This window comes from Trachemys scripta, chromosome 14 (genome assembly GCF_013100865.1).
Source record: "Trachemys scripta elegans isolate TJP31775 chromosome 14, CAS_Tse_1.0, whole genome shotgun sequence".
Taxonomy (NCBI): Eukaryota; Metazoa; Chordata; order Testudines; family Emydidae; genus Trachemys; species Trachemys scripta.
The window spans coordinates 25,879,936-25,903,015 of NC_048311.1; the positions used below are offsets into that span (position 1 = coordinate 25,879,936).

General features: G+C 42.5%; 1 protein-coding gene across 2 annotated transcripts in view; it reads left to right on the forward strand.

The window, feature by feature from the left end:
• RAB11FIP4 (RAB11 family interacting protein 4) overlaps positions 1-1,931 on the forward strand; it is a 205,259-nt gene extending 203,328 nt beyond the window's left edge. For both annotated transcript variants that reach the window (XM_034789705.1, XM_034789706.1), the window contains one exon: positions 1,295-1,931. In XM_034789705.1, the coding sequence (XP_034645596.1) occupies positions 1,295-1,411 (117 nt within the window). In that variant the 3' untranslated portion in view covers positions 1,412-1,931. The remainder of the gene's footprint in view (positions 1-1,294) is intronic.
• Positions 1,932-23,080: the final 21,149 nt, after the last annotated feature.

The following is a 23,080-nucleotide window of genomic DNA, read 5'->3' on the forward strand; positions in this document are numbered from 1 at the left end:
CATCTCAGCATTCCTACCCACAACTTGCCCTGCTAATCTCTCGAGACAAAGCAGCTGAGCCTTCAGACCTTCTACTCACTCACAATATCAGCCTGGGATTTTGCTTCTAGTCTGACCAAAAGAATCCACCTAGGCTGCCACAACTAACTTTCTCTTTGTTTCTGGCTTTTCTCCCCCCAAAAAGACGCATCTTGTGTCTTTGCTTGACAAACGTCCTGCTGTCACCATAACTTAGTGGACCATGTTTATTAAATTTCAGACCTGTTAAAAAAAAGTCATCGTAATGTTTTTATCGTAATAATTTTGGCCTGAGATTTTAAAGGCCACCTAATAGAACTGGATGCCCCCAAACCATTAATTTTAATGAGCACTGGGCATTAGCTTTGAAAAGCTCAGCCTAAACATACTGTGTCTATAAAGCAACTTGTCTTGAAATGAACTAAAGATGCTCTCAGATCCTAAGAGCTTTGATGAAAGTACAAAATATACATTTTCCCTGCACGTTAATATAGCACCAAAGATGCATTATTTATGATTTTAAATAGATCCTTTTTTATTTGGACAGGAAACTGTGGCCTCAAAACATTATATATGTTCTAATTCTGACACTCTGTATTTACAGCACCCTTTTTTTTCTACAGATGTAGGAATGCTTTAAAAAGGTTTCATTTCATGTACACTCTAAGATGAGGAAACAGACACGTACTCATTCAGGAGCAGGCAGTGTGGGCTTGTGGCTAGAACACTGGGCTCTGGGGCGGGAGCCCTGGATTCTATTTACAGCTTTGCTCCTGACTCAAGTGACTTGCTCAGTGGTACTTAGGGGCATGTCTACACACAGCACTGCAACTACTCCGCTGCAGCACATCTGGTGAAGACGCTCTCTGCCAACAGAGTTCTCCTGTTGGTATAATAAAACCACCTCTGCGAGCGGCAGAAGCTGTCAGCAGGAGAAGGTCTCCCGCTGGCAGAGTGCTGTCTACGCCAGCGCTCGTGTCGGCAGAATTTATGTCACTCGGGGATGAATATACAACCCCCCTGAGCGACATAAGTTACACAGACATAAGTGCCCGTGTTAGCTAACTGCATAATGGGGATACTTATCTACCTTTTTGTGTCTTCTCTTTGCAATCTCTTGGGGTGAGGGGAGAGCAGAGAATCATTAGAGGCAATGAGTAATTTTTTAATACAAAGGTGACCCGAGGCCAAGCCTTATCTCATTTTAATTTACACAGTGCTGTAGGTAGGAGTGACGTTTTGCATTAGATACTTAACTTGGGAATCTTTGTTTCAGCTCATGGAAGCTCTTAAAGAACAGGAGGAGATAAACTACAGATTGCGACAGTATATGGACAAGATTATTTTGGCCATCCTAGACCACAACCCATCTATCCTGGAAATAAAAAATTGAAGGACAAAAAAAAGCACTTGCCTGATATTTCTGCACATGCCACTGGATCTAAACATCACTCTGATACTGTAAATGATTCTATATATATCTTATGTGTGAGTGTGGGTGCGTGGGTATGTTTATATGATGTCTGGTACACTTATCTGTGAGTCATCAAATTGGCTTGATTTGGTTTTTTTCATGCACTTTCAATATCTGTGACAAGATCACTACTGTATATTCATGTAATAACAGTATAACTGGATCACGCTGTTTTAGCTACTGGACATAATGACTCTACCTCTGGTTGTAAGGGTGAAATACAATGGAAACATGTGGATGTCTCCCCTCCCTTTAAGAACAAGAATTACTCTTTCATTCTTTCAAATGAATGAGGGTACTCCCAAAAATTCGACGTATCCAGGTTTGATTCCTGACTGGTGCTGAATACATCACTCTCTATTGAATTTAGCTTTGCCAGAGCTTTACTACTGAAACCACAAAGAGGTAAAAATAAGCCTTTGGCCAAACCTGTACCTTTTAGAAAGGGGGGGAATCAAACTGCAGAATTGTTAATATCCATGTAAAAATACCATCCACTTGTTTGCCACTGTCAGCAAAAAGTGCTTTTAATATGAAGGCCACATATCCAAGGTCAGGATGATTGCCAGTCTGTTGTCTAGTGTGTGCATGTGTATGTATTGTGCCTGGCTCCCTATAGTAGTGAGGCATTGCAATGTATGCCCTTATTTTCAGGGGTTTATCACTGGGCCATTTTAAAATTAATTCTGGGATCCTACTCCCCTGCATTTTAAGGCTTCAACCAGGGAACACATTCTATTTCTTTTAAATGTTACTGACTGCATGCAAATCCACTTCATTATTTTAAAGAAAAACTTTAACTTAAACAATTAGCTTAATTCCCTTCCCCACCACCAAAGCACACTGTTGCACTCCTATGGGGAGGAGTGGGGGAATAAGAGAGACTGGTGGGGTCCTCCTACAGTTTTGCAGCTGGTTAATCCCTGATGTAAACTAATTTAACCTTTGAGCGGTTAAAAGTAGAAAGCACACTTAAGACACCAGTAACAGGTAATGTGAAACAGTGGGGTTGGGGGTGGAACACACTACACAAGAGCTTGCATTCACCACCCAATTTACCCATCCCAAATACTACATCTCCTGTCTGAATACACACACGCACACATTCATACGCTCTGAATCAGGAAAGTACATAAGCACTTGCTTAGCTTTGAGCATATACTGTACATAGATCCCATCCGAGTTAAGGATATGCTTAAAGTTAAGCACTTGCATAAGTGCGGTCCTGACTAGGGATGGGTTTAAACACCATTTATGTGCTTCCTGAATTGGGTCCATTTCTTGTAGAATTAAGACCTTTTAACTAAAAGTAAAATCAGCTAGAAGTTAAATGCTGTGAAATTTTATTCCAAGCACTAAACATTTGTTTAAAAAAAAAAAGTACACGCTTTAAATTTAAAAAAAAAAAAAAAAAAAAACGGGCAGGGGAGGAAAAAATCCACCCTTTGTTTCATACCAATTGGCACAAACAGGGAAACTCTCTGGTCCATTTCTCTGTAATCAAATATCTGGCTTTGCCTACATGCATAGAGAGGTTTTCTTGTGTATTTTAACACGCTCCTTGGAAATGGACTGTTGCAATAGATATGACTGATTTTCTGTATATACTTGCTGTTGGCAGTTTGTCTCACACCTACCGTTGTCTTTATGTATTTTTGTTTGTGTATGTAATGCATTTTTTCCATAATCTGAATACCTAGAGCATGTATTGTTACTGATGTAAATATATATATATATATATATATATTTTCTGCAGCTGCTGTACTCTTGCCTTCAGTGATATCTTATTGGAGTAACGGGCAGGTGTGGGGAAGCACTGAAAATGGGCTTTCCTGAAGGCAAGACAATAAAACCAATTCAGTTATTTATTTGAATCCATCAGTTGTTAAGCTCTAGGTAGGGCCATGGGACTGGAGGAGGGCTAATGATGAAAATTTAATTGTCCTTTCAGGCCTGGGTGAACCTTATAAGGGCTCATCTCTCCTGGAAAAATGTCATTTTGGTGCTTAACATTAAACACTTAAGGATGGATTCTTAGCAGAGGAGATTAGGGAGCCACGTAAGCCACCCCTTTGCTCCCCTGATTTTTGGAGCAGCCAGAGGGCAAAATTGAGTCCAGAGTAACTATGCTAAATTACACGGGCTCCGGCGGTCTTGCACTGGCCACCGTAGGAGATCAGGCAGCGTATCATCCCCTCCCCCACTCCTTGCTTCCCCTATAAGGGGACTGATGGGGGCGATTGATGAGGTTGAAACAGCTATGCCAGCTTAATTCTACCCAAGGATTTCTCTCTAGTGGAAGGATTCTTTGCTGTGCTTCAGCGCTGAAGTTTCCATCTGCTTTGTGCTGCCTCTGAGTCTGTGCCATGGATCTGGCCCTCTGCCTAGACGTGGACTATCCTGTGTTTAAAATCGTGTGAGCTGGCCATAATTAACCTTAAGATGTGATCTAGGTTTAGGTGGCCCTTGGGGTAAACTACAACCAGCAGACGCAATACCAGACCTAATGGTCCGTGTCTGTAAATGTGCTAAGGTGCGTTTTTACCATTCTAAAGCAATGAAATTTGCTGGTGTAGATGAAGCTACTCCTGTTTCAGATTGGAAACTGTTTCCTTATTTAAATATTAGGGGAAATACTCAGGTTTTCAAACATTTTTCTTTTAACTAAATGAAGTCCAACATTCAGAATTTTGTAGTATAACACTTTTAAAGCCTTTATTAGGGCAGGGCCAGTCAATTGGTGGTTTGAGTAAAGAGTGAATAAGGTCTTCAGGTTTTGGTTAATAGAAAATTATTAAATTGGATGTTTTAGAAGCTGAAAGCCTGACCCTGCTCACATTGAACTCAACAGCAAAACTCCCCTGGAGTTCGGTGGATGCAGGATTGGGCCGTACATAATTAGAGTCAAATTCACCCCTGTGCAGAGAACTTATGAGCAGTAAATAGTCTGTCTCACTTAAATCCTCCCAATAGCATTTGAGCTACCTGTACACATAGGTCAATTTCATGCTTATGGCTAGATTTTTAAAAGTGTGTGTTTAGCAGTTGAGCGGGGAGCTGCTGGGTGCTAAGAACTTGAAAATCTGTTCCTCAATCCATAGTGCTCTAAAACAGTTGCCTTAAATAGGTTTTGATTGCATAAAAGGCAATTACATTTCCACTCCTGAGGGGAATTACTTTATATGATAGTTTGTATATTTATTTTTAAGGTTACCTTTTCTTTCTGAATGAAGACATTTATTTTCTCTCAGGAGTCACTATTCTAAAAAGCAAAGCTGTAGTTCAGGCAACTTAGGTCTAATATTAGATCTGCAGAAGCTAGTGACATGTGTAAGACCAAGTTGTCTTTTGCACACAAGCCTTGGGACAAAAGAAGTTTTTTCCTATATGTGATGCAATGTCACATCAGTAACGAGGAGTCATTACCTTGACAGAGACTTATGGGAACACAACCTGCTATTTAACATCTGAACTTGGACACAGCAGAGACTCTGGCCCTGCAGAACAACTTTGGCAGAGTGGGGAGGAAGGAGCCAGTTGTAGCTCTCAGCTGTGCTGGCTTTCTGACTCCCCTCCCAACCATATAGCAGGGGAATCTCCAGCGGGAGAAATGCAAGCAGTTTCTGCTGCCTGCCTGGGGCAGGACCTAGGATCTAGTCTGTATTTTACACACACTGCCTGAGCCTGCAAACACTCGAGCATGTGTGTAATCACTGGTATGACTATTCCCATTGCACTTGATGGAATTGTCACCAGAGGAAAGTCACTGATGTTGGCATCCATAGGACCGGGCCACTCCAGTCATCTGTGCCATATTTAGTTGAGCAACGATTTATCTTGCTGGGTAGATCATTTCAAACTCCGATTAAAGTATTAATCAATCTAGTTTTTTAATGTTACAGTACCTCTACATTCTAATAATACCCCAATACAACGAACATTTCTATACTGAAATTGCACTTTTTGACTCTGACAGCCTAAATTCTGTCCAAGATACCATATCTGTATTTATCTGCTCCTTACGTGGAGCAAATTCTCTCTACTTCAGATCCTCAAGCTAAAGCAACATTGAGGTCAATCTAAATGCAAAGGGGCTTTTTTGTGCAATGGAAAAAGACAGTTTACTTCTTGCCAGAAGTCGCACTCAAATACTAAACACAGACTATTGTAGAAAAAGCACAGTTTGTTTATTTGTTTCAGAGTCACTGAAGTCAAGCCTCAAATCCTTTCTATCAGTAGTTACATGTTGAGGACCAGTTCTCCAGGTGATGCATATTTAGTTTTAATTTCAGTGGAATGCCACAGATTTATACCAGCTGAGGTTCTGGCCAAGAAACTTTAACTTGTACTGACAAGGGAAGGAGAGGGAATGTTTCATATATTTGGAATCATTTCAGTTTTATTAGTTCTGAAACGGAACCCTAGAGCTGGTTGGAAATTTTCATTTTAGAAATTGACATTGATTGACAAACTTTCAGATGCCCACCCACTGAACTTTTTTTTTTTTTTTTCCTCTGAGCAGATCTGTAGGAGGGGGACCAAAAAAAGTCCAACTAAAAAGCTTACATCTTTCTCTAAGGCAGTTTTTTGGGGGGGAGGAGGGGAGTAAATTCAGGATTTTTTTTTTTCCTTCAACCAGCTCTACAGAAGAATTACTATAGTTTAATTAATCCACTTAGGACACTAATGAGAGATGAAGGTCTGAATTTCTGCTGGTATAAAATGGTGTCGTACTGTTTAAGTTAATGGACCTGTGCTAGTCAACACCAGCAAAGAATTTGGCCAGTTATACTTAGGTTGGCAATTTAGGACACTAACGCTAATGTAGAAATGAGGAGTGGGCCCTGTAATAACACACTGACCCAGCTGGGGAAGTGGGTTAATAAGAAAAGTCAGTATTAAATGTCTTCTCTGGCCTACGTCTGGTAGTCTGGGATAAGTGTCAAGCATATTGGAATTTTAAAATAAATTAATACGTTAACTTCTCTGATTTAAATATCAGCAAATACAAGGTTGTCGTCCTTTAAACAAGGGGGAAAGAAAAACCCTAATTTGTGTAGTGTTTTCAAGACAACCTGAATCAGGGGGCCTGATCGAACTCCCATTGAATCAATGGCAAAGCGGCCTATTGCATTCCACAGGAGTTGGATCAGACTTTCTGTGAGCAGATCGCTCAGTGTAAGTAATACTGGTCATCTGTGTATCAAGTGTCATTACAGTAGCTGCTCCCGGAAAGTCATCAAAAGGGCATGGCAGTCACTGTGTAACACAACTAAACTGTAATGTTAATGCTTCAGTTTCATTCCTGTTATGTAGTGCATATTGTTTTAATACTTTTAAATAGCGGATTATTGATCTCAACAGCTGTTTGTTACTTGATGCATAGCAAGTTGGGGGAGGGCAGAGGGGTGTTAATGAAACTTTGCATGTGTGTAGAGGTTGATATGGGTTACAGGATGCATTAGGTTTGCATTCTGTAACCTTGACGTACAACGTTATGTTCTGTCTATACAGGCTCTTTGGCTTGACTTTTTTATTTTTTCTCTTGTACTTTTGTGAGGTCAACTGAACACCTACAAATGAAACACTTTGGTAACCTAACTTAAGCAAAAAGTATGTTATATTGGCGCCCACGTTGGCTGAACTGGGTTTTTGGGTTCTTATCTTAGTCTGATTATTAGAGCTGGTCAAAAAAAAACCAACTGTCAGACACTTTGAAGAAAAATGGTATTTTCTTTTTGTTTAAAATGTCTTCCACTCTCTCCTCCACCCTTTTCCTGTTTCTATTTTGCTACCAGGAAAGGAGGATAAAAAAGGAGAGGGAAGCAAATTATTTAAATTTGCAATTTTGAAAAATTAACATAAAAAAACAACTGGCCTTTTTACCTGCTTTAATAATTACATCATGCCGTTTTGCCTAGTGGAGATCTAATTGGTGATCATTCTACTTTCTAAATCAGATAGAGATCTGATCAAAAACTTACCAGGGGCAAATTCAAGTCTGTGGAAGGTTAAGGGCCCTTAGCACAGATTTGTTTACCTACAGAACAAGGCAAATTATTGATAGCTTGTGTATGTTAATAGCAGCCTGTTTGAGGAGGTTTTTTGGTGCTGAATGACAGATTTTAGGAAAGGTATGAGAATGACGTGAATCTCCTCTTTGGGGACTGATCCTGCATTCCTTGGGCAGTCAGAACTCCCACTGACTTGGGGTTTGGCTGTCCAAGGAATGCACGATTAGGTCCTTAAGCTACAGGGGAGCAGTGCTTCAAGCTGCCTGCATTATTCAGTTGTCTCAGACAGGATACGGAGCACCTGTTTCCAGGGCTGAGAAGGTAGAGTACGGAGACTGAATATTCAAGTCTATATGGTGGTGGGTTTTTGTGTGATGGGTCTTATGTCTCTGGAGGTATCTGGTAGGCTTTTCCCCCCACTGTTCCTACCACTGTCTTAGCACAACATGTGATAGCCACAACAGGAACACTAATGTAGACTGGATGCTGGAGTTTGAACCATCATGCTGCGCTGCTCTGCTCTGAGCAGGTTTAAATGATACAGTGCTTGAAACACAAGCTGACCCCAGTAGCTTGTCTATGTTAGAGCCCCACTGCTGCTATCACTGATGGAGATGAGCCAGCATTAGCAACAATGAGAGGAGGTTTTAGAGGAGAAAAAAGCCTAGTGTAGGTAAGGGCTTAATGGCCCTATTTACATTGACCAAGGAAAGAGTGTTAGCACGAGAGCTGGTTTAAAAAAAAAAAAAAAAAAAAGGTGTTGGGGGAGATCCAAAATTTTGCCAACATTTCTACTGAATTTTTCCCAACATCAAAATTTTACCAATTTCAAGAAATGTGACCAGCTGTAGTGGCTCTGTAGTGAACTGTGCTTTGGGTTAATACAGAGGTGTTAGCCTAATTTCTTTGGCCAGGGTGAAGAGGGCCTCGGTAACAAATTATGTGGGCAAATTTAATTTAGCTGAATAGTTTTGATGATCAGTATAATTTGGCTGTGTAGCACTTGCTGTTGCAGATGGGAAGAACTGCTCGAGGCTTGCTCCCAAACAGACTTGGGTAGCACATGCTCTCATGCAAGAGAGACTAGGGATCGTGCATTTGGCTCCCTTTTGCTTAGAGCTGATTCTGGTCGTCCAATAGCAAGAACTCTAGCCTCCCATTTCTTAGGTATAAATCCTTCTTTGCAAGGGATCTGAACCTAAAAGCCTGTACATGTAAGTAGAGCCCAAATCTATTTAGGGTGCAATTCTGCAGTCCTGTCTTGGGCAAAACTCCGCAGTATGATCCATGATGTGAATTTTGCATGGGCAAGCTTTTAAGAGAGCTGAGGGGAAACAAACATTAAGCAGTCATCCCGGTTATCAGACGCTCCTACCAATAGCCTGGGAGGGTAGTTGCTTTCATTGCATGATTTTGAGATCTAAATACACACAGAGAGAGCTATATAGTGTAAAGCATCGTTGAGGATAATATTAAAGTGACTTTTGGCAGCCACCGGAAAGAGAAGGTGCAGCACTTATCTATTCAATGGACTTTGGGTCATGTCCCTAGCTCAGAGTAAATAACAGACTCCATGCAGGAAGAGTCATGCTTCCAAACGCCAATTCACACTTGCTGGCTACCATCACTTGGCTGACAAATGACTAGCCAGGTTGCCCTTTAAGGGTTTACCTTGACCAGGATTTAAAGATATGGTGGTAGAAGGGGCCAGCTAACTGACCTGTTCTAAAAGTCCAGACAAGGCCGTGTATAATCTTAAATCATGCGGAGCTGTTCAACATTGCTGTTCTTAAGGGAATTCACTGCCTTCTCTACACTAGTCTTTTAGAACGGATTAGTCACCACTATCAGACGATGCATCTTTAAATCCTAGAACTGATAAACCCTTAATGGGTCTTTCACAACTCATGTGCCATTAATCTGTAGTTTGAGTCAATAAAATCCATTGCGCTGTATAATTTACTGGCAGTTGCTCCAGTAAGCAGGAGAGGAACCTTTTTTAACTAGATCTCACCAGAGCACATCCTCTACCCCCACCCATGTCCTTGCTCATCACTTAACCTTTTCACTGCTGCACAGAAGAGCATGGGCCTGTCTAGGTGCTTATACCATGCCCACCACCATGATATCGGAGTGCATTAGTGTACCCATTTTAAACAAATGGAGGAGAATACACCTGAAATGCTTCACAGAAGGGAATTTTTAGATATTAAAACTCTTGGGACTTTAATGATGTTCAATAACCAGGCTATTGCTATCCACAGCTATAATATGGTTACTGAAAACAATTAAGATCCACTCTGTACTACATGGACCATGTTTCAGCCAGTTGCCTTGATAGTTGAATCTGCAGTGTAGATCAGCCATAAACCAGTCCAGAGTGAGGCTGCACTAAGACATTCCTCTAGGTTTTATCGCCTGCTCTGCATAGCAACCTAGTTAAATGCAGTGATTAAAACCTATATTTGCAAGACATAGCCTCACCATGTAGCTTAGCCTAGCACTCTGTACCTCATAGACAGCTGCAGATCATCATACGTATGTATGGGTTGCTGTAGTTAAGGGCACTATTCAGCCAGGTCTGTGCTACAATAAATTCCACTGTAAATGTTACATTGCATTCCTTAAATTGTGCGGTTTGGGTTTTTGGAGGGACAATAAACTAAAAGTCTTGCAGCTTTTTAACTGTAAAGTAATCCTTAGGTTACTTTCTTTTCTTTTTTTGGGCTAAAACTTGAAGCATAGTGGAAAATATGTATTAATAAAACTGGATGTCCTTGATATATTTCCTGCACCCACTTGGAACTTGCACACAACTTTATTTGTTAACTGGATGTTAGTGTCACAGCTGTAACAGTAGAGCTGTCGACTTTCCTGGCACCATTCTTAGTGGAGTGAATCACTGTGGCCTGTAGAGGTGGCATAAAGCCCTCTGAACAACTTATGCTGCATGTCAGGCCTATGAAGAAAGGTGTGGGCAGAGGTCCCCGCTATGCACCACAGAGGGGATCTCTTTGGGGTAGGCTGGCACTTAAATGGATCCAGTGTCCAGCAACCACCCTGTAGAGGGATTGCAGCTATTCCACCCTACAGACTGGAACAGACCATGCATGACTGTTCTGTAACCCCGGTCTTCCCAACATATACCCCGTCTTCTCTTCTACCCTGCCCAGAGCCCATTTCCCTGGGCTTGGTGCAGGGAGAATTTCACTCCACATGAATACTTTAGTATGCTACAGAGCAGTAAATGTTGCACTTACAGTATGTTTAAATACTGGTATATTTTGAGAATTACTGTAAATTCTATCGTGGGAGCCATTCAGTTTGCTTCGTTGCACAGACTCTACTTATGTTTATTGCATGGTTATTTTTAGTCCTTGTGCCTTTACTCGCCTGCCAGGAGGCTACAGATTTTTTTCCCCACATTTTATCTGCTATTTTGGGCACATGTATAATTTTTTTTCCCATTTGATCTTCATCTCTGCGTTTCATGTACTGTAAAGGTGTATATATAAAATAGACCAGATTTGTATTTCATGTGCCTCAATGGGATGTAAAAAAAAATACTCATTTTGTACAGGTTTTTCTTAGAAGCGCTATGTCATGTCCTAACCTACTTAGCAAATTAAATTTAAAAATCATTAGCAGTTCTCTGTTTTATTTTAGAAGCATCACATTGGATGCATGGTATCTTTTGTAAAGTGATGTCACACACACGCGCACACACACACACTAATCTATTGTGCTAGTGTCATTTATTATAAGGCCAGTTGTATCTTGTCCATATCGGTGAATTCAAAATAACTAAACCTCTCAATTTAGTTAGGTCTTGATTTGACAATGATGGTTTCTATTCACTGTAGAGGCGAGCGGTTTTCTTTTACTTCAAATGACCAGGAGACAAAAATCTCTTTCAGAGAAGCAGCTCATTTCAGGTCAATTTCAGTTCAAGGAGTAGATTTTTGGCGATTCGTTTTGCCAGCTGAACCCAAAAGTGAAATCCGAGGACCTACCGATTCCCACACTGTATCAAAGTTAAAATGCTTTGCAGTTCATCCTGGGATTTTTAGCTCTACTCTCTCATGCTGAGTGGGAATTTCTCCAAAGAATGGGCTTCGGGGTGCAAGGTGTCAGTTGGAAAATAAATGTGATGATACAACATGGGGCTGGACTAAGTAACGTGCTGTCTGAAGGGAAGATCTACACATACTTTTCGTACCGATTTAACTGGCAGTTGATATAGTTAGATCAGAACAGTTCCCTGCTCTGGACAGTTATACTGGTATAAAAAACCAAAAGGTGCTTATGTTGGGTTAGTTTTTGGAAATAAGCTCTACTGCTAGACCAGTATCACTGCAGCTGCACAATGGGTTTTGCATGATTTGATTATAGTGATTTCTACATCAATACAGATAAAATGGTACAAAAGTTGTGCAGAAATGTCCTAATGAGCAGTGCATAGGGATCCCCTCTATGGCCTCTTCAGAAGAATATCTCCCTCCTGAGCTTTCACATTGCCCATAAAGCTGCCGTGTGCTGTCTGTGGGTTTGGTCAATGGTAAAACGCCCAGTGACTTCAGTGGAGGGCTTAATCCAAAACATGAAGTCAAGGAACAGACTCCTGTTGGCTTTGGATCAGGTCCTAAATACACTAGAGCAGGGGTTCTCAAACTTCATTGCACCACGACCCCCTTCTGACTCCCAGGGCAGAAGCCCTTGGGCTTCAGCAAGTCTAATGCCAGCCCTGACGATCCCATCAAAATGGGCTTGTGACCCACTTTGGGGTCCCAACCCACAGTTTGAGAACCGCTGCATTAAAGCATGACAGTAATACCAATACATCAAGGATTTCAAAGCACTTTACAGATGGGGAAACTAAGGTGCAGGCCTCATGTGCATCCTTGGGCTGTTAAAGCAGACCCAGGAGCAGAAGCAAGGCCTCCGGCTTCTCAGTATAGTTCCTGCTCATTGGGCCAGAGAATCAGAAACCAGAGTAGGAGGTTGGATCCTCTCTATCTCTGGCCAGCCAGGGACCTGGCTTGAAAATTGCTTAGTGTCCCCAGAGCTGCGCCAGATGAAATTGATGGGAGCTGAAGACCATTTGGAATTTGAGGGTGCTCATCTCCTTAAACGATCAGGCCCCTGAATTGTGCCTTACATCATATTTTCTAGTGGTTTGTCCATACCCGATATACAGCATTGGCTCTAAGGGTGATCGATTTATCGCATCTAGTGTAGACGTGATAAATCTATCCCCGATCGCTCTCCCATCGACTCCGGAACTCCACCATGGCAAGAGGCAGAAGCGGAGTCGACGGGGGAGCAGCGGCTCTCGATCCCGCGCCGCTAGGACGCAAAGTAAGTGATTCTAAGTTGATCTAAGATTAGTCTACTTCAGCTACGCTATTCTCGTAACTGAAGTTGCATATCTTAGATCGATCTCCCCCCCCAGTGTAGACCAGGCCTTAGAGACAGTGTGAAAACACATCATGGCATGTTGCAAAAAAAACCCCAAGAAGCTATGGTTTGTGAGTACCTCATTCCAATTCCCGTAGAGCAGAAGTACATTGAAATGAATCTGTTGCCCACTTCACAGACCATGGGATTGTAAAACTGCTTTGAGAGGATGATTTTTGAATTTCAAAGATTGCTTGGTATGAACCATAACAAAACCCATCACCTGGTTACTGAAACAGACCTGAAATGGATAGCCTACTAAAACGGCATGATTATTTTTAAATTTCATCCTGTTAATTACAACACAAGTGGAATAAATATTGTTGCAGTGCATCACCAGATCACTTTCTCTGTATTTTCTTGTAATATATTTTATGGAAAAATGCTATTCTCGCTAATGCTGATCATTACAGGTAGCTGTAATGTTGTACAAACAGATGTGTAAATAAATTATTTGCTTTTCCTGCATGACTAAAAGGCAATGTCTTTACTGGGGGTGACTAACCTAACCTTTTCCTTTGCCACAAGTCCCACTTATACACTGTGTTTTTCAGATCACTCTAAACCTTTAACTCTGTGCTTTGAGTTCAGAGAGAGGGCAGGATTGGAAGAGCCCTCAGTTACATCCATGCCAACCCCATTAACTTCAGTATTGTTGGATGGCTGGCATGGGGGGATAGATTTGGCTCAGTATATTCTTTACCTGACACACTTATGTTGAGATTCCAGGAGTTTGTAGGATACATAATGTTACTACTTCATGGGAGTGATCTTTTAATTCCTCCAAGCACTCCTCTTTTAAGTCCAGGGGAACTCCAGCTGTGGCCAATGTGCAGGATCAGGACACAGGTCCTGCATCTGGATCCAGTATAGATCATTTGCTGAGCCATGTGGTTAATTGGTGCATGTTTTGATTCCTTAATTTGGGGGAGGGAGCTGCACAATTCATAAGTAGCAAGTTACAGTAAATCTAAGAATTATGGGTATTACAATAGAGCAGGGGTAGGCAACCTATGGCACGCGTGCCAAAGGGGGCACACGAGCTGATTTTCAGTGGCACTCCCACTGCCCAGGTCCTGGCGGCTCTGCATTTTAATTTAATTTTAAATGAAGTTTCTTAAACATTTTAAAAACCTTATTTACTTTACATACAACAATAGTTTAGTTATATATTATAGACTTATAGAAAGAGACCTTCTAAAAACATTAAAATGTATTACTGGCACGCGAAACCTTAAATCAGAGTGAATAAATGAAGACTCGGCACACATACATCTCTCTGACTCGGTGACATAACGTTATTCAACTCCAGTATTGACCAAGTGGAGGTCATTTAGCTGTGCCAGTAGTTTACTACATGTATGGGCTATATTAGCTAAGGCATATTTACCTCTATCCACATTATCTTGCAACAAATGGAAGTCTTTATTGCTGTCAGCCCTACCGGCCACCTTTCTACTCTTAAATGTGACTGGTGAAGTAATGTTTAGCTTGCATCCACCCAGCAGCTGTTTTCCCATCAGAGCACCATTTGTAGGAATGCATCCTGGGGAAACGGGAGCATCTCTGTCCAGCAGAGACCCACCGGGATGGAGTTCCTGAGAGACATGCAGCCTCAGCAGCATATAAAGCAAGACCCGCTGGGGAGTCAGATTCCCCATTACACAGAGACCGACCTGCTGACCTAGCTCTGTGCCTGCCGAGGCTTAAAACTGGTTACCAATACTGAGTAGAACCATGTGGTGTCTAGACACAAATCATGCACAGAGCCAACTGTGCCAGTAATTAGTTACAATCTCAGTTAAAGGTCAGTGTATGGACCGGACCATGCTACAACCCCAGTTTTACCACCAGCTTCCCTAACCACTCTGGAGAGGAATTTTCCTTATCCAGTTATTAGCCAAAGAGAGCCTGATGCACCAGATGCAACCAGAAACCTCTTCCACAGTATCTCCTTCTGTTACTGCTGCGGATTTGAATCCAGTCATTTCTACTGCACTGGAATTTGTTAGCCCACTTATTCGCCATGCACTGTTCCTCTGCTTATCTCTGCAGTTCATCTATGCATCCAGATAGCAGCAGACACTCCTTTGTAGTCAGTAGAAGAATGAGACTGTCAGATACAAATGAAGATATTTGCTGCTGTGTAAAGGTCACTTAGTACTTTAGAGAGAGAGAGCCTGCCAAGACATTGCAAGAGAAATTCTCACTTTTTGCAAAACTCTTGGCAGGAAAAAACACTATGGTAGAACTTCAGTACAGTTTCTCAGGTTTGCAAAGACTGTATTACAATGCCCAGAAGGAGACAACAAATAGTGGTCACACTCACACATAGAGGAAAGGGGAGAAGAGAGAGTTTTAGTTTAAGATCCTAGAGGAAGCATGACATTCAACTTGCAGTATTCTAGTAGTAGCTTAATAAAAAATAAACATGCCATTAGAAATCCCCTAATTAAAAAAAGCTTTCCTACCAATAAGTGAAATCTACCAGCTCTGAGCACTAGAGGAAGCTCCTAAAACTACAGTAAATTCTGGAGTTGGCATCACATTAGATCTCTAAGCCTGAATGAACATCTCCACTCCAAATCTGAAATGAGCATTTCAAGGCTAGTGCAGACTTCCCCCTAACCTGGGCCCTCACACTGGAATAAGGCCTGTAGGAGGTTTAATAGTCCCTTAGCCCCACCCCTAATAGATTGGACACATCACCAGCCCCGTCACCTGATCCAAAATGGAGTCTCACAGCCAGCTGCAAACACTGGAGTCTCTTCCAGTGCTAAGGAAACTCCATCAGCACGTTATCCTAAAGGTAAACATACCTAAGACTCTAATCTGTCAGGTGGTGGGTGATTCAGAATAGGAAAAGAGAAACCAACCTCGCAGATGGGTTCTGGCAGTCTCTCTCTGGGACTAATGAAAGAATTCTAATCCAGATAGTAGATATTGCCCATTTAGCCCTTCCATGAGCCAGTCCCAGAGGCCTGTATCCATACTGCGACAGATTCCAAAACAGAGATACTTGTAATTCACATCATATGAGATGAGGCTGCGTGAATATAAGCATTTAAGGGGTAACAACAGCATATGTTATCAGCACCCAGGGAAACATGGCACCTGTGGAGAAGCCAAAAGTGATGAAAAGCAGTAGCAAGACTTTCAGTTCATTCTTTATATAAACCTCTATGGCTGTCTGGAAAAGTACTCCAGAAATGTTATACCAATGCTTGCCGTTAGCACATTTGCCATTCTAACTCACTGTCATGCATCTTACATTGCTGGCAGTATAACATGATCAGGGCAAACCAACAGTCTTAGCTTCTTATATTTATCCCATTGCAAATGTAAGACTAACTCCTGCGACCATTTTACTATCTAATGTAGCTGGAGGATGGCCAGGCTTCTGTGCCATGTGCCCTTCTCCAGTAATCTTTTGCAGCTCAAAATTTTGCTTCAGATATGGGTATCACATCTTCAAAATCTGCCATTGGGCCTGATTTGCTACTGCGCTGCACCTTCCGTCACTTGCACCTGTTCAAAGTGGGTGTTGAATGTTACCGATCAGATTTTGTGGCATTTTACACCTGCTTTTACTCTAATCTAAATGACCACCTGGCCTGCAGGGGAGTGGACAATCAGGCCTCTTTTCTATCAGTTAAGCTTTTAATTCACCTCTCAAGTATCAGATTGTCTGGCTAGAGTCTTGGCCTCCAAAGGGGTTCAAGGGGGAGGGACTCTTTTATAATTATCAAATGATCTCACAAAATCAAGAGTTTTTTTTTTTTAAGTTGCTCAAACGGTTATTTTCTGAAGATCTGTGTTGCTACCTAGACGGCAGGCAGATTCTTAATACAATGTGCACCCTTTAATAATACTGCTCCTTCCAATGCTTGATGGCATTTCTCCTTACAAGTACATTCATGCTCGGAACTAGAGCAAAAATGGCTTATGAATAATCCATAGAGCTCTCCAGCGACCTATTATCTTCTGAGGCTTCCCATGCTTCCAAGTCTCCCTGTACTATGAAATTTTGGATATACAGCTTCATAATAGTAGGCTCAAAGAAAACGCCCCGCTCCCCCAGCTGTGTGTGCTAACCTCAATTCACAAAAGAGATGGGAGGTGATTTTGTTCCCAAAACACAACAGCAGATCAGGCTAACAAGCTTTAGTGACCCACTTCCCAGCTTAATTACTCGCCTGTATAAAAACATCACTTGCTGGGAAAATCAAACCGCTATTACATCTGGTGGAAACTGTGCGTGAGTTCAGTGTGCCACTACATCTGCAATATTTGAATAACAAATACGGCTACTTCTTCACTATGCTGTGCACAGGATCTTTAATCCAAAACCCCCAGCTCGCTTTAGAAACAGGGCGGTGATTGTGGGGGGGAGCAGTGGAGGAGCAGACAGCTGCTGAGTTCCTAGAGGTGATGGGGTCGGACTTCAGCTCTGGGGTGGCAAGCAGCAGGCTCCGGCTGCACCGTGGCAGGCTCTGGGCTCATGCCCCTCCTATCGCCCCTGCCGCCTCCCTACCCACCTCCCCATCCAGAGCTTAATTTGTCCCTGGTCTTGTCCGGGCTGAGTAAATCTGCTGTGAAAAGTGATATTTGTATGTTTGTTAATATCATGTTTCACAGCAGACTTAGTAACTAACTGGGAAACGTGATATTAACTGACAAGTATCGCTTTTCCCAGCAGCAGGCTTACTAGCGAGCATGTTTTTAAAAAAAAAAAATCAAAAAGGCAAAAGAAACCACAACAAAAAAGACAAGAATGTGCAAAACATCTTATTCGTGTTTCTATTCTGTTCAGATCCAGTAAAGAATAGAGACAAGTGTGCATTATTTTTATTATTGAGTCTGCAAAAAAAAAACAAAAAAACCAACACTATATAAATAAATTACAATGATTTGGACATGTGTATGTCCATATGTATTTGTTTTTTTTCCTAAAGTTAATTAAGTATTTTAGGAAAAATTGTCAGAGTGGCCACCAGCAAGAAGTGGTGGCTGCATTTGGAGGCCACCAAAAACGTTGTCACGAGAACCCCTGATCTAGCTCCATTTCATAGAGGAAGAAACTGAGGCAAGATAGAGATGAAGGGCCTTTCAGTAGCAGAGCTGGGAAAAGAACTTGTGAGTCTTGACTGTAAGCCTGGATGGCAGCAACTACATCTTTTACCAAAGGAGATACACCACGCATGGAACCAGTAGGTGAGCACCCTGGTCAGTTCTTGCAGTTTGGCAGGAGGGCGCTAATCTGTCCGTATTATCTTGGCATTCCTATTACACTCATCCCTGTGGTGTCTGTGTCATAGGAGCTATTGCTTTCTGCTGCTTTGATCAGCTGTCTTCTGTGCTTGCTGGCCCTAATCTAATAACATCGCTCCCTTAAATGTTATTTGCCCTAATAAATGCAGAAGGTACCATTCCAGCCAGCAAAAATCAGTGTAGACCTGTTTGGAACCAGCTGGCCCTAGAATCAGCAGAGGTAGAAAGGAGGTTCAGAACATGAGTTTTGAGTATTTCAGGATTAAGCCCATTATGTATTATTCTATAACCTGTCTCGTTAACACTCCTTTGTAAAAAGCATAGGGATGATAAAGTCTATTATATCATGAGCAGGCCTATGGAGATCATGCATTACAATTTTGCCATAATGATGTGACTGTGACACTTAGCTTGTAACCATAATGACCCAGGGATACAGCATTTTTATGAAGCTGGGGATAGATTTTTGGTGCAGGGAAAAATGGCACAATGGCCAGATTACAAAATAGACATCCTAAGAATGCTAGAGTGGTTAATTAGGCTGCTGTACACATCATTCAATAGCAGCGGAACGTCTGTATTTACGTGCAATGCTTACCCTGTTGCATTTTGCATTTGTAGGTTCTGCCAATAAATTGCCCAATGTGCGTCATGAAATATTTTGCTCTCTTTAGAACTGTTTGACCGTTCTAAATGTGGGGTGATTAAAAAACAACATTAAAGGTCAAACATTAGACATTAACGGTCACTACCCTGGAATGCTGTCAGTAGCAAAACATCTCCCATTGCACCTCAGCAAATTGTCTAGTGTGTCAGTGAAACACCCTAGGACTGAATTCTATCCAAATGACACTTTTGCAGATAAGGTCTATCAGCACATTACCCACAAAGCATGAACCATTTTAAAGGGCTCAACATAGTTAGTTCATTGTAATAGAGAAACATGCTATTCAGTCTCAGAGCCAACGGGTCAGTTTTCTTTCATTATGCACAAAACATTTTTTAAATGTGTGCATTAAATATTTAACCTTAAAATTCATGGCCTTACTCCCACACCTCCTGAAATAGGAAGGCAGGCAAGACAACTAAGCTCCAAAAGCACTGGTGGAAAAGTTAGACAAAATAGATCAAACTTTAATGTGCAGTTCAGTATCATTCCAGCAGATGGCGATATAGGTCTTTGTAGTAAATTTTTAAAACCCCTTAGCGGGAAAAGAAGTGGCGGAGGAAGAACAAAGGAGGGGAAAGAGGGGCAGAGAATTTCAAATCTGGTATTGGGATGTCGCAATCACCTTGTTAAAACACTGCTGCCTCCAGCAAAAGCGTGAGCCAGATGCGTCAGAGAAAGGAGAAAAACAATGCAGCCTTGCATCTGAAGAAGTGAGGTTCTTACCCACGAAAGCTTATGCTCCCAACACTTCTGTTAGTCTCAAAGGTGCCACAGGACCCTCTGTTGCTCAATGCAGCCAAAATAACTGTGCAATCTGTAGGGCCGGCATCAGGTTTTTTCCTGCCCCAAGCAATAAAATAAAATAAAATAAAATAAAAAGCCAGAGTGCCACCCCTTGAAAAGTGCTGCCCCCAAAGGGCCAAAATGCTGCCCCTTGAAAAGTGCCGCACATGCTTGGAACGCTGGTGTCTAGAGCCGGCTCTGGCAACCTGGACCATATAGTTACTCTCTGTGTGTCTGTACTGTAATTGTAGTGCGTATATTCCAGCTACAGTCATGCAGGGGAGCAGGGACTGTGTCTCTTTACTGCAGACAGTGCTCATTTGCCACACCCTAGGACCGAGCAGGTTTTGACCTTTCTTGGCATGAGAGCTACTTATTACAAGCACACGATGGCATGGTGCAGTATGCTGAAGGGGTTGATTTGTATTTGTGTTGCTGTATTAATTGAAGATTCAGGGGGTGAGAGAGATGGGCGGGGGCATCAGCCCTCAGTCTCCTAGGTATCGTGGCACTATTCCCAGGCAACACAGCCAGCTCTGGGAAATGGGAGCATTCAGCTTGTTCTCTGCCAGGGAACACAGACCGCTGATTATACGCAGGCGATCATTTCCCCAAGTCCAGTGGTTCTGAAACCTTTGTACTGGTGACCCCGTTCACATAGCATGCCCCTGAGTGCGACCCCCTTATAAATTAAAAACACCTTTTTATATATTGAACACCATTATAAATGCTGGATGCAAAGCGGGGTTTGGGGTGGAGGCTGACAGCTCACAACCCCCCATGTAATAACCTTGTGACCCCCTAAGGGGTCCCGACCCCCAGTTTGAGAACCCCTGCCCAAGTCTGTAGCTAGGCCCAGAGCCGCTGCTTGTGCAAGATTCATCCTAGTCAGTCCTCTGTTGGCAAACATCTCGAGGCTGATCTTCCAATTGCCACTTGCCGAGAGTCCTCTAATATATTCATCCCAGGATGCACTTCTGCCTCTACACGCTCCTTGTTTGAGTGGGTGACACCACTCGTTGAACAGATGCAGACCTCCTGGGGTATGTGACACAAAGTATTACGTGAAGGGAGATTAATCATAGAAAGAAAACGCGACTGAATAAAAGTCGTCCTGACTCTAATGTGTAAATCTTGTGGAGTCTATATTAGCTTTCTGGAAAAGTTTTTAACTTTTGTAATAGTGCCAAACTCTGTATTTCTGTCCTGTTCTGAGCTGTGTTATCCCTTACAGGTTTGATTATAAGTGGTGGATAGTATATTAGTTACTCCTTACATACCCATCAGCAGCTAGATAAACAATAACGCCTAATGATTGTGCAGTTGGTTGCTTGGGAGGTGATTTCCGATGTTTTTTTAATTTGAAAAGCAAATTTTTGTACTTAGCAAAGCAACTGTTCACTTTCCAAGCCAGCTATTTGTTGGGCTGAAGTCCTAAAACGAAGTCTCGGTCTTTATTTAATTACCCAAAGGGGGGTGCAGGGAGTGTCAGTATAACAGAATACATGTACTTTTTTTAGGATGCCCTGAATCAAATAAGACTGAACAGATGCCTGGATGCAAACTGACAGATACATTATAGAAAGCTAGCTAGATTAAATTATATCATATAAATATTCCACTTAAATTATACTGTTTTCAGGAGGAAGACATCAACCACTAAAAGCCAAGTAAGGTATGTCCATTTAAAAACTGGAAGCCAAAAAAGTTATTTCAGTGCAAAGCTACATTATGTGTCAAAACTACACAGTCCAAATTCTCCCCTAACAACAAGATATCGGGTGAAATCGCAACTGATTCACTTCGTGGGGTCTGACCCAACATTAGCCAGAAGACTGGAGATTTAGTGGATGTAAACCTAAAGGAGAAAACGTTCCTAAAGTGGTAGTTAATATTAATGTTGTTATGATTTTATTGTATTTTATTATATAATGAATAATAATAGGATCAAACTACAAACACGAGTTATGTTATATGTTATATAATTATATTAGACTGCAGGATGTTGTCCCAAAGACGTGAGGGAAACCCACTTTCTTGGGACGTTTCACGTTTAGACTGGACGCTGTGCTAATAATTCGAAGCGTGCGGCATGGAACACTTCGCTGTACGTGCGTTTAGCACTCGTGAAAGGTCCCAGATTGGTAACTGGGGAAACAGCCCGGCTTTTTAGCCAGCTTTGTGGTGTGGCTACTGCTGCATCGCTATAGAAACAGAGTGAACGCTGTAGCATGAAGCGCTCCGTGGCTTAGAGGATTGGATGTGGGTTAGGAAGCGTTGTACTTTGAGGTCGCAGGTTCAAATCTAGCCAACTTCATCAAGCCATTGTTACTCTGGTGCCCAGATTTCAATGCACTGGCTGGGTAAGGACCTTGCCCCACCTAAGGGGGGGGAGAAAGATAGCTGCGCTCTGAGGACAGCTAATATCCTTGGATCCAAGCCACGATGGGGCTGTCTGTCCCTCCCGTCATGGGGGAGGGGGAATGTCTCTCTCTCTGTGTCTAGGGCCGGTTGAATGTCTGAAAACTCGTTCTAGAACGAGGCCTACATTGCATGCCGCATTGCATGAGTCGTGGAAGTTTGCCACCTTGGGAAGAGGGAGAAGTGAACGTCTTACATCCTGGTGGGGGAAGGTGCATCCATAACATGCCACCTTGAAATCCCCGATGGATGCATGGGAAGCTTGCAGTCTAATTTACATGGTTGCAACCACTTATCTTGGAGGGAGCAGGGTGCTACGTGCATGAACGTGGAAACGGGGCTACTTTGCTGCAGCCGGTGCTCTTTTCTCGTTGGCGAGCGTTGCAGACGGGAGCTAGAGAAAGGTGCACTCGCCCCCTACACACGTTCTCACAGGGGAGGATTTCATATCTATTGAAAGTTTGTCCAAGGTCGCGTTGCAACTTCTGGCGGGTTTTTCAGAGGCAAATTGAAGCACAGCAAGGGAAGAGTTGGTTTAATGCATTCCACGGTGCATTGAGGCCTGGACTGCTCCTCGCAGCTTTATAGCTACTAGGGATTTTTGGGGGTCCATTGGAAGGATTTTGAGGTGCAGTCGCGGAGGACGTGTGCAGTTTGCACACAGCAGACCTGAAAGTTGGTCTCTGGCCGCTTTGCGGCTGCTGGCTTTTGCTTTAGTTGTACTAGGGGGAAGACGTTATAGGGTGAAAGAGGGGGGCCGCGGTGTATTGCAACCCTCCCTCCGTCACTGCACGCATGAGTCCTGAAATATCTTCCTTGCCTGCTCTAGAGCTGCTGGTGCTTGGGGGAACTGCATGGAAGGAGCGGAGGGGTGCAGCATTGCATTACAATCCACCCGTCCCCTCCCCTCCGGCAGGCTGTTTTACATGCATAAGGCCGGAAAGTTTATCCGTGGCTGCTTTGGAGCTGCGG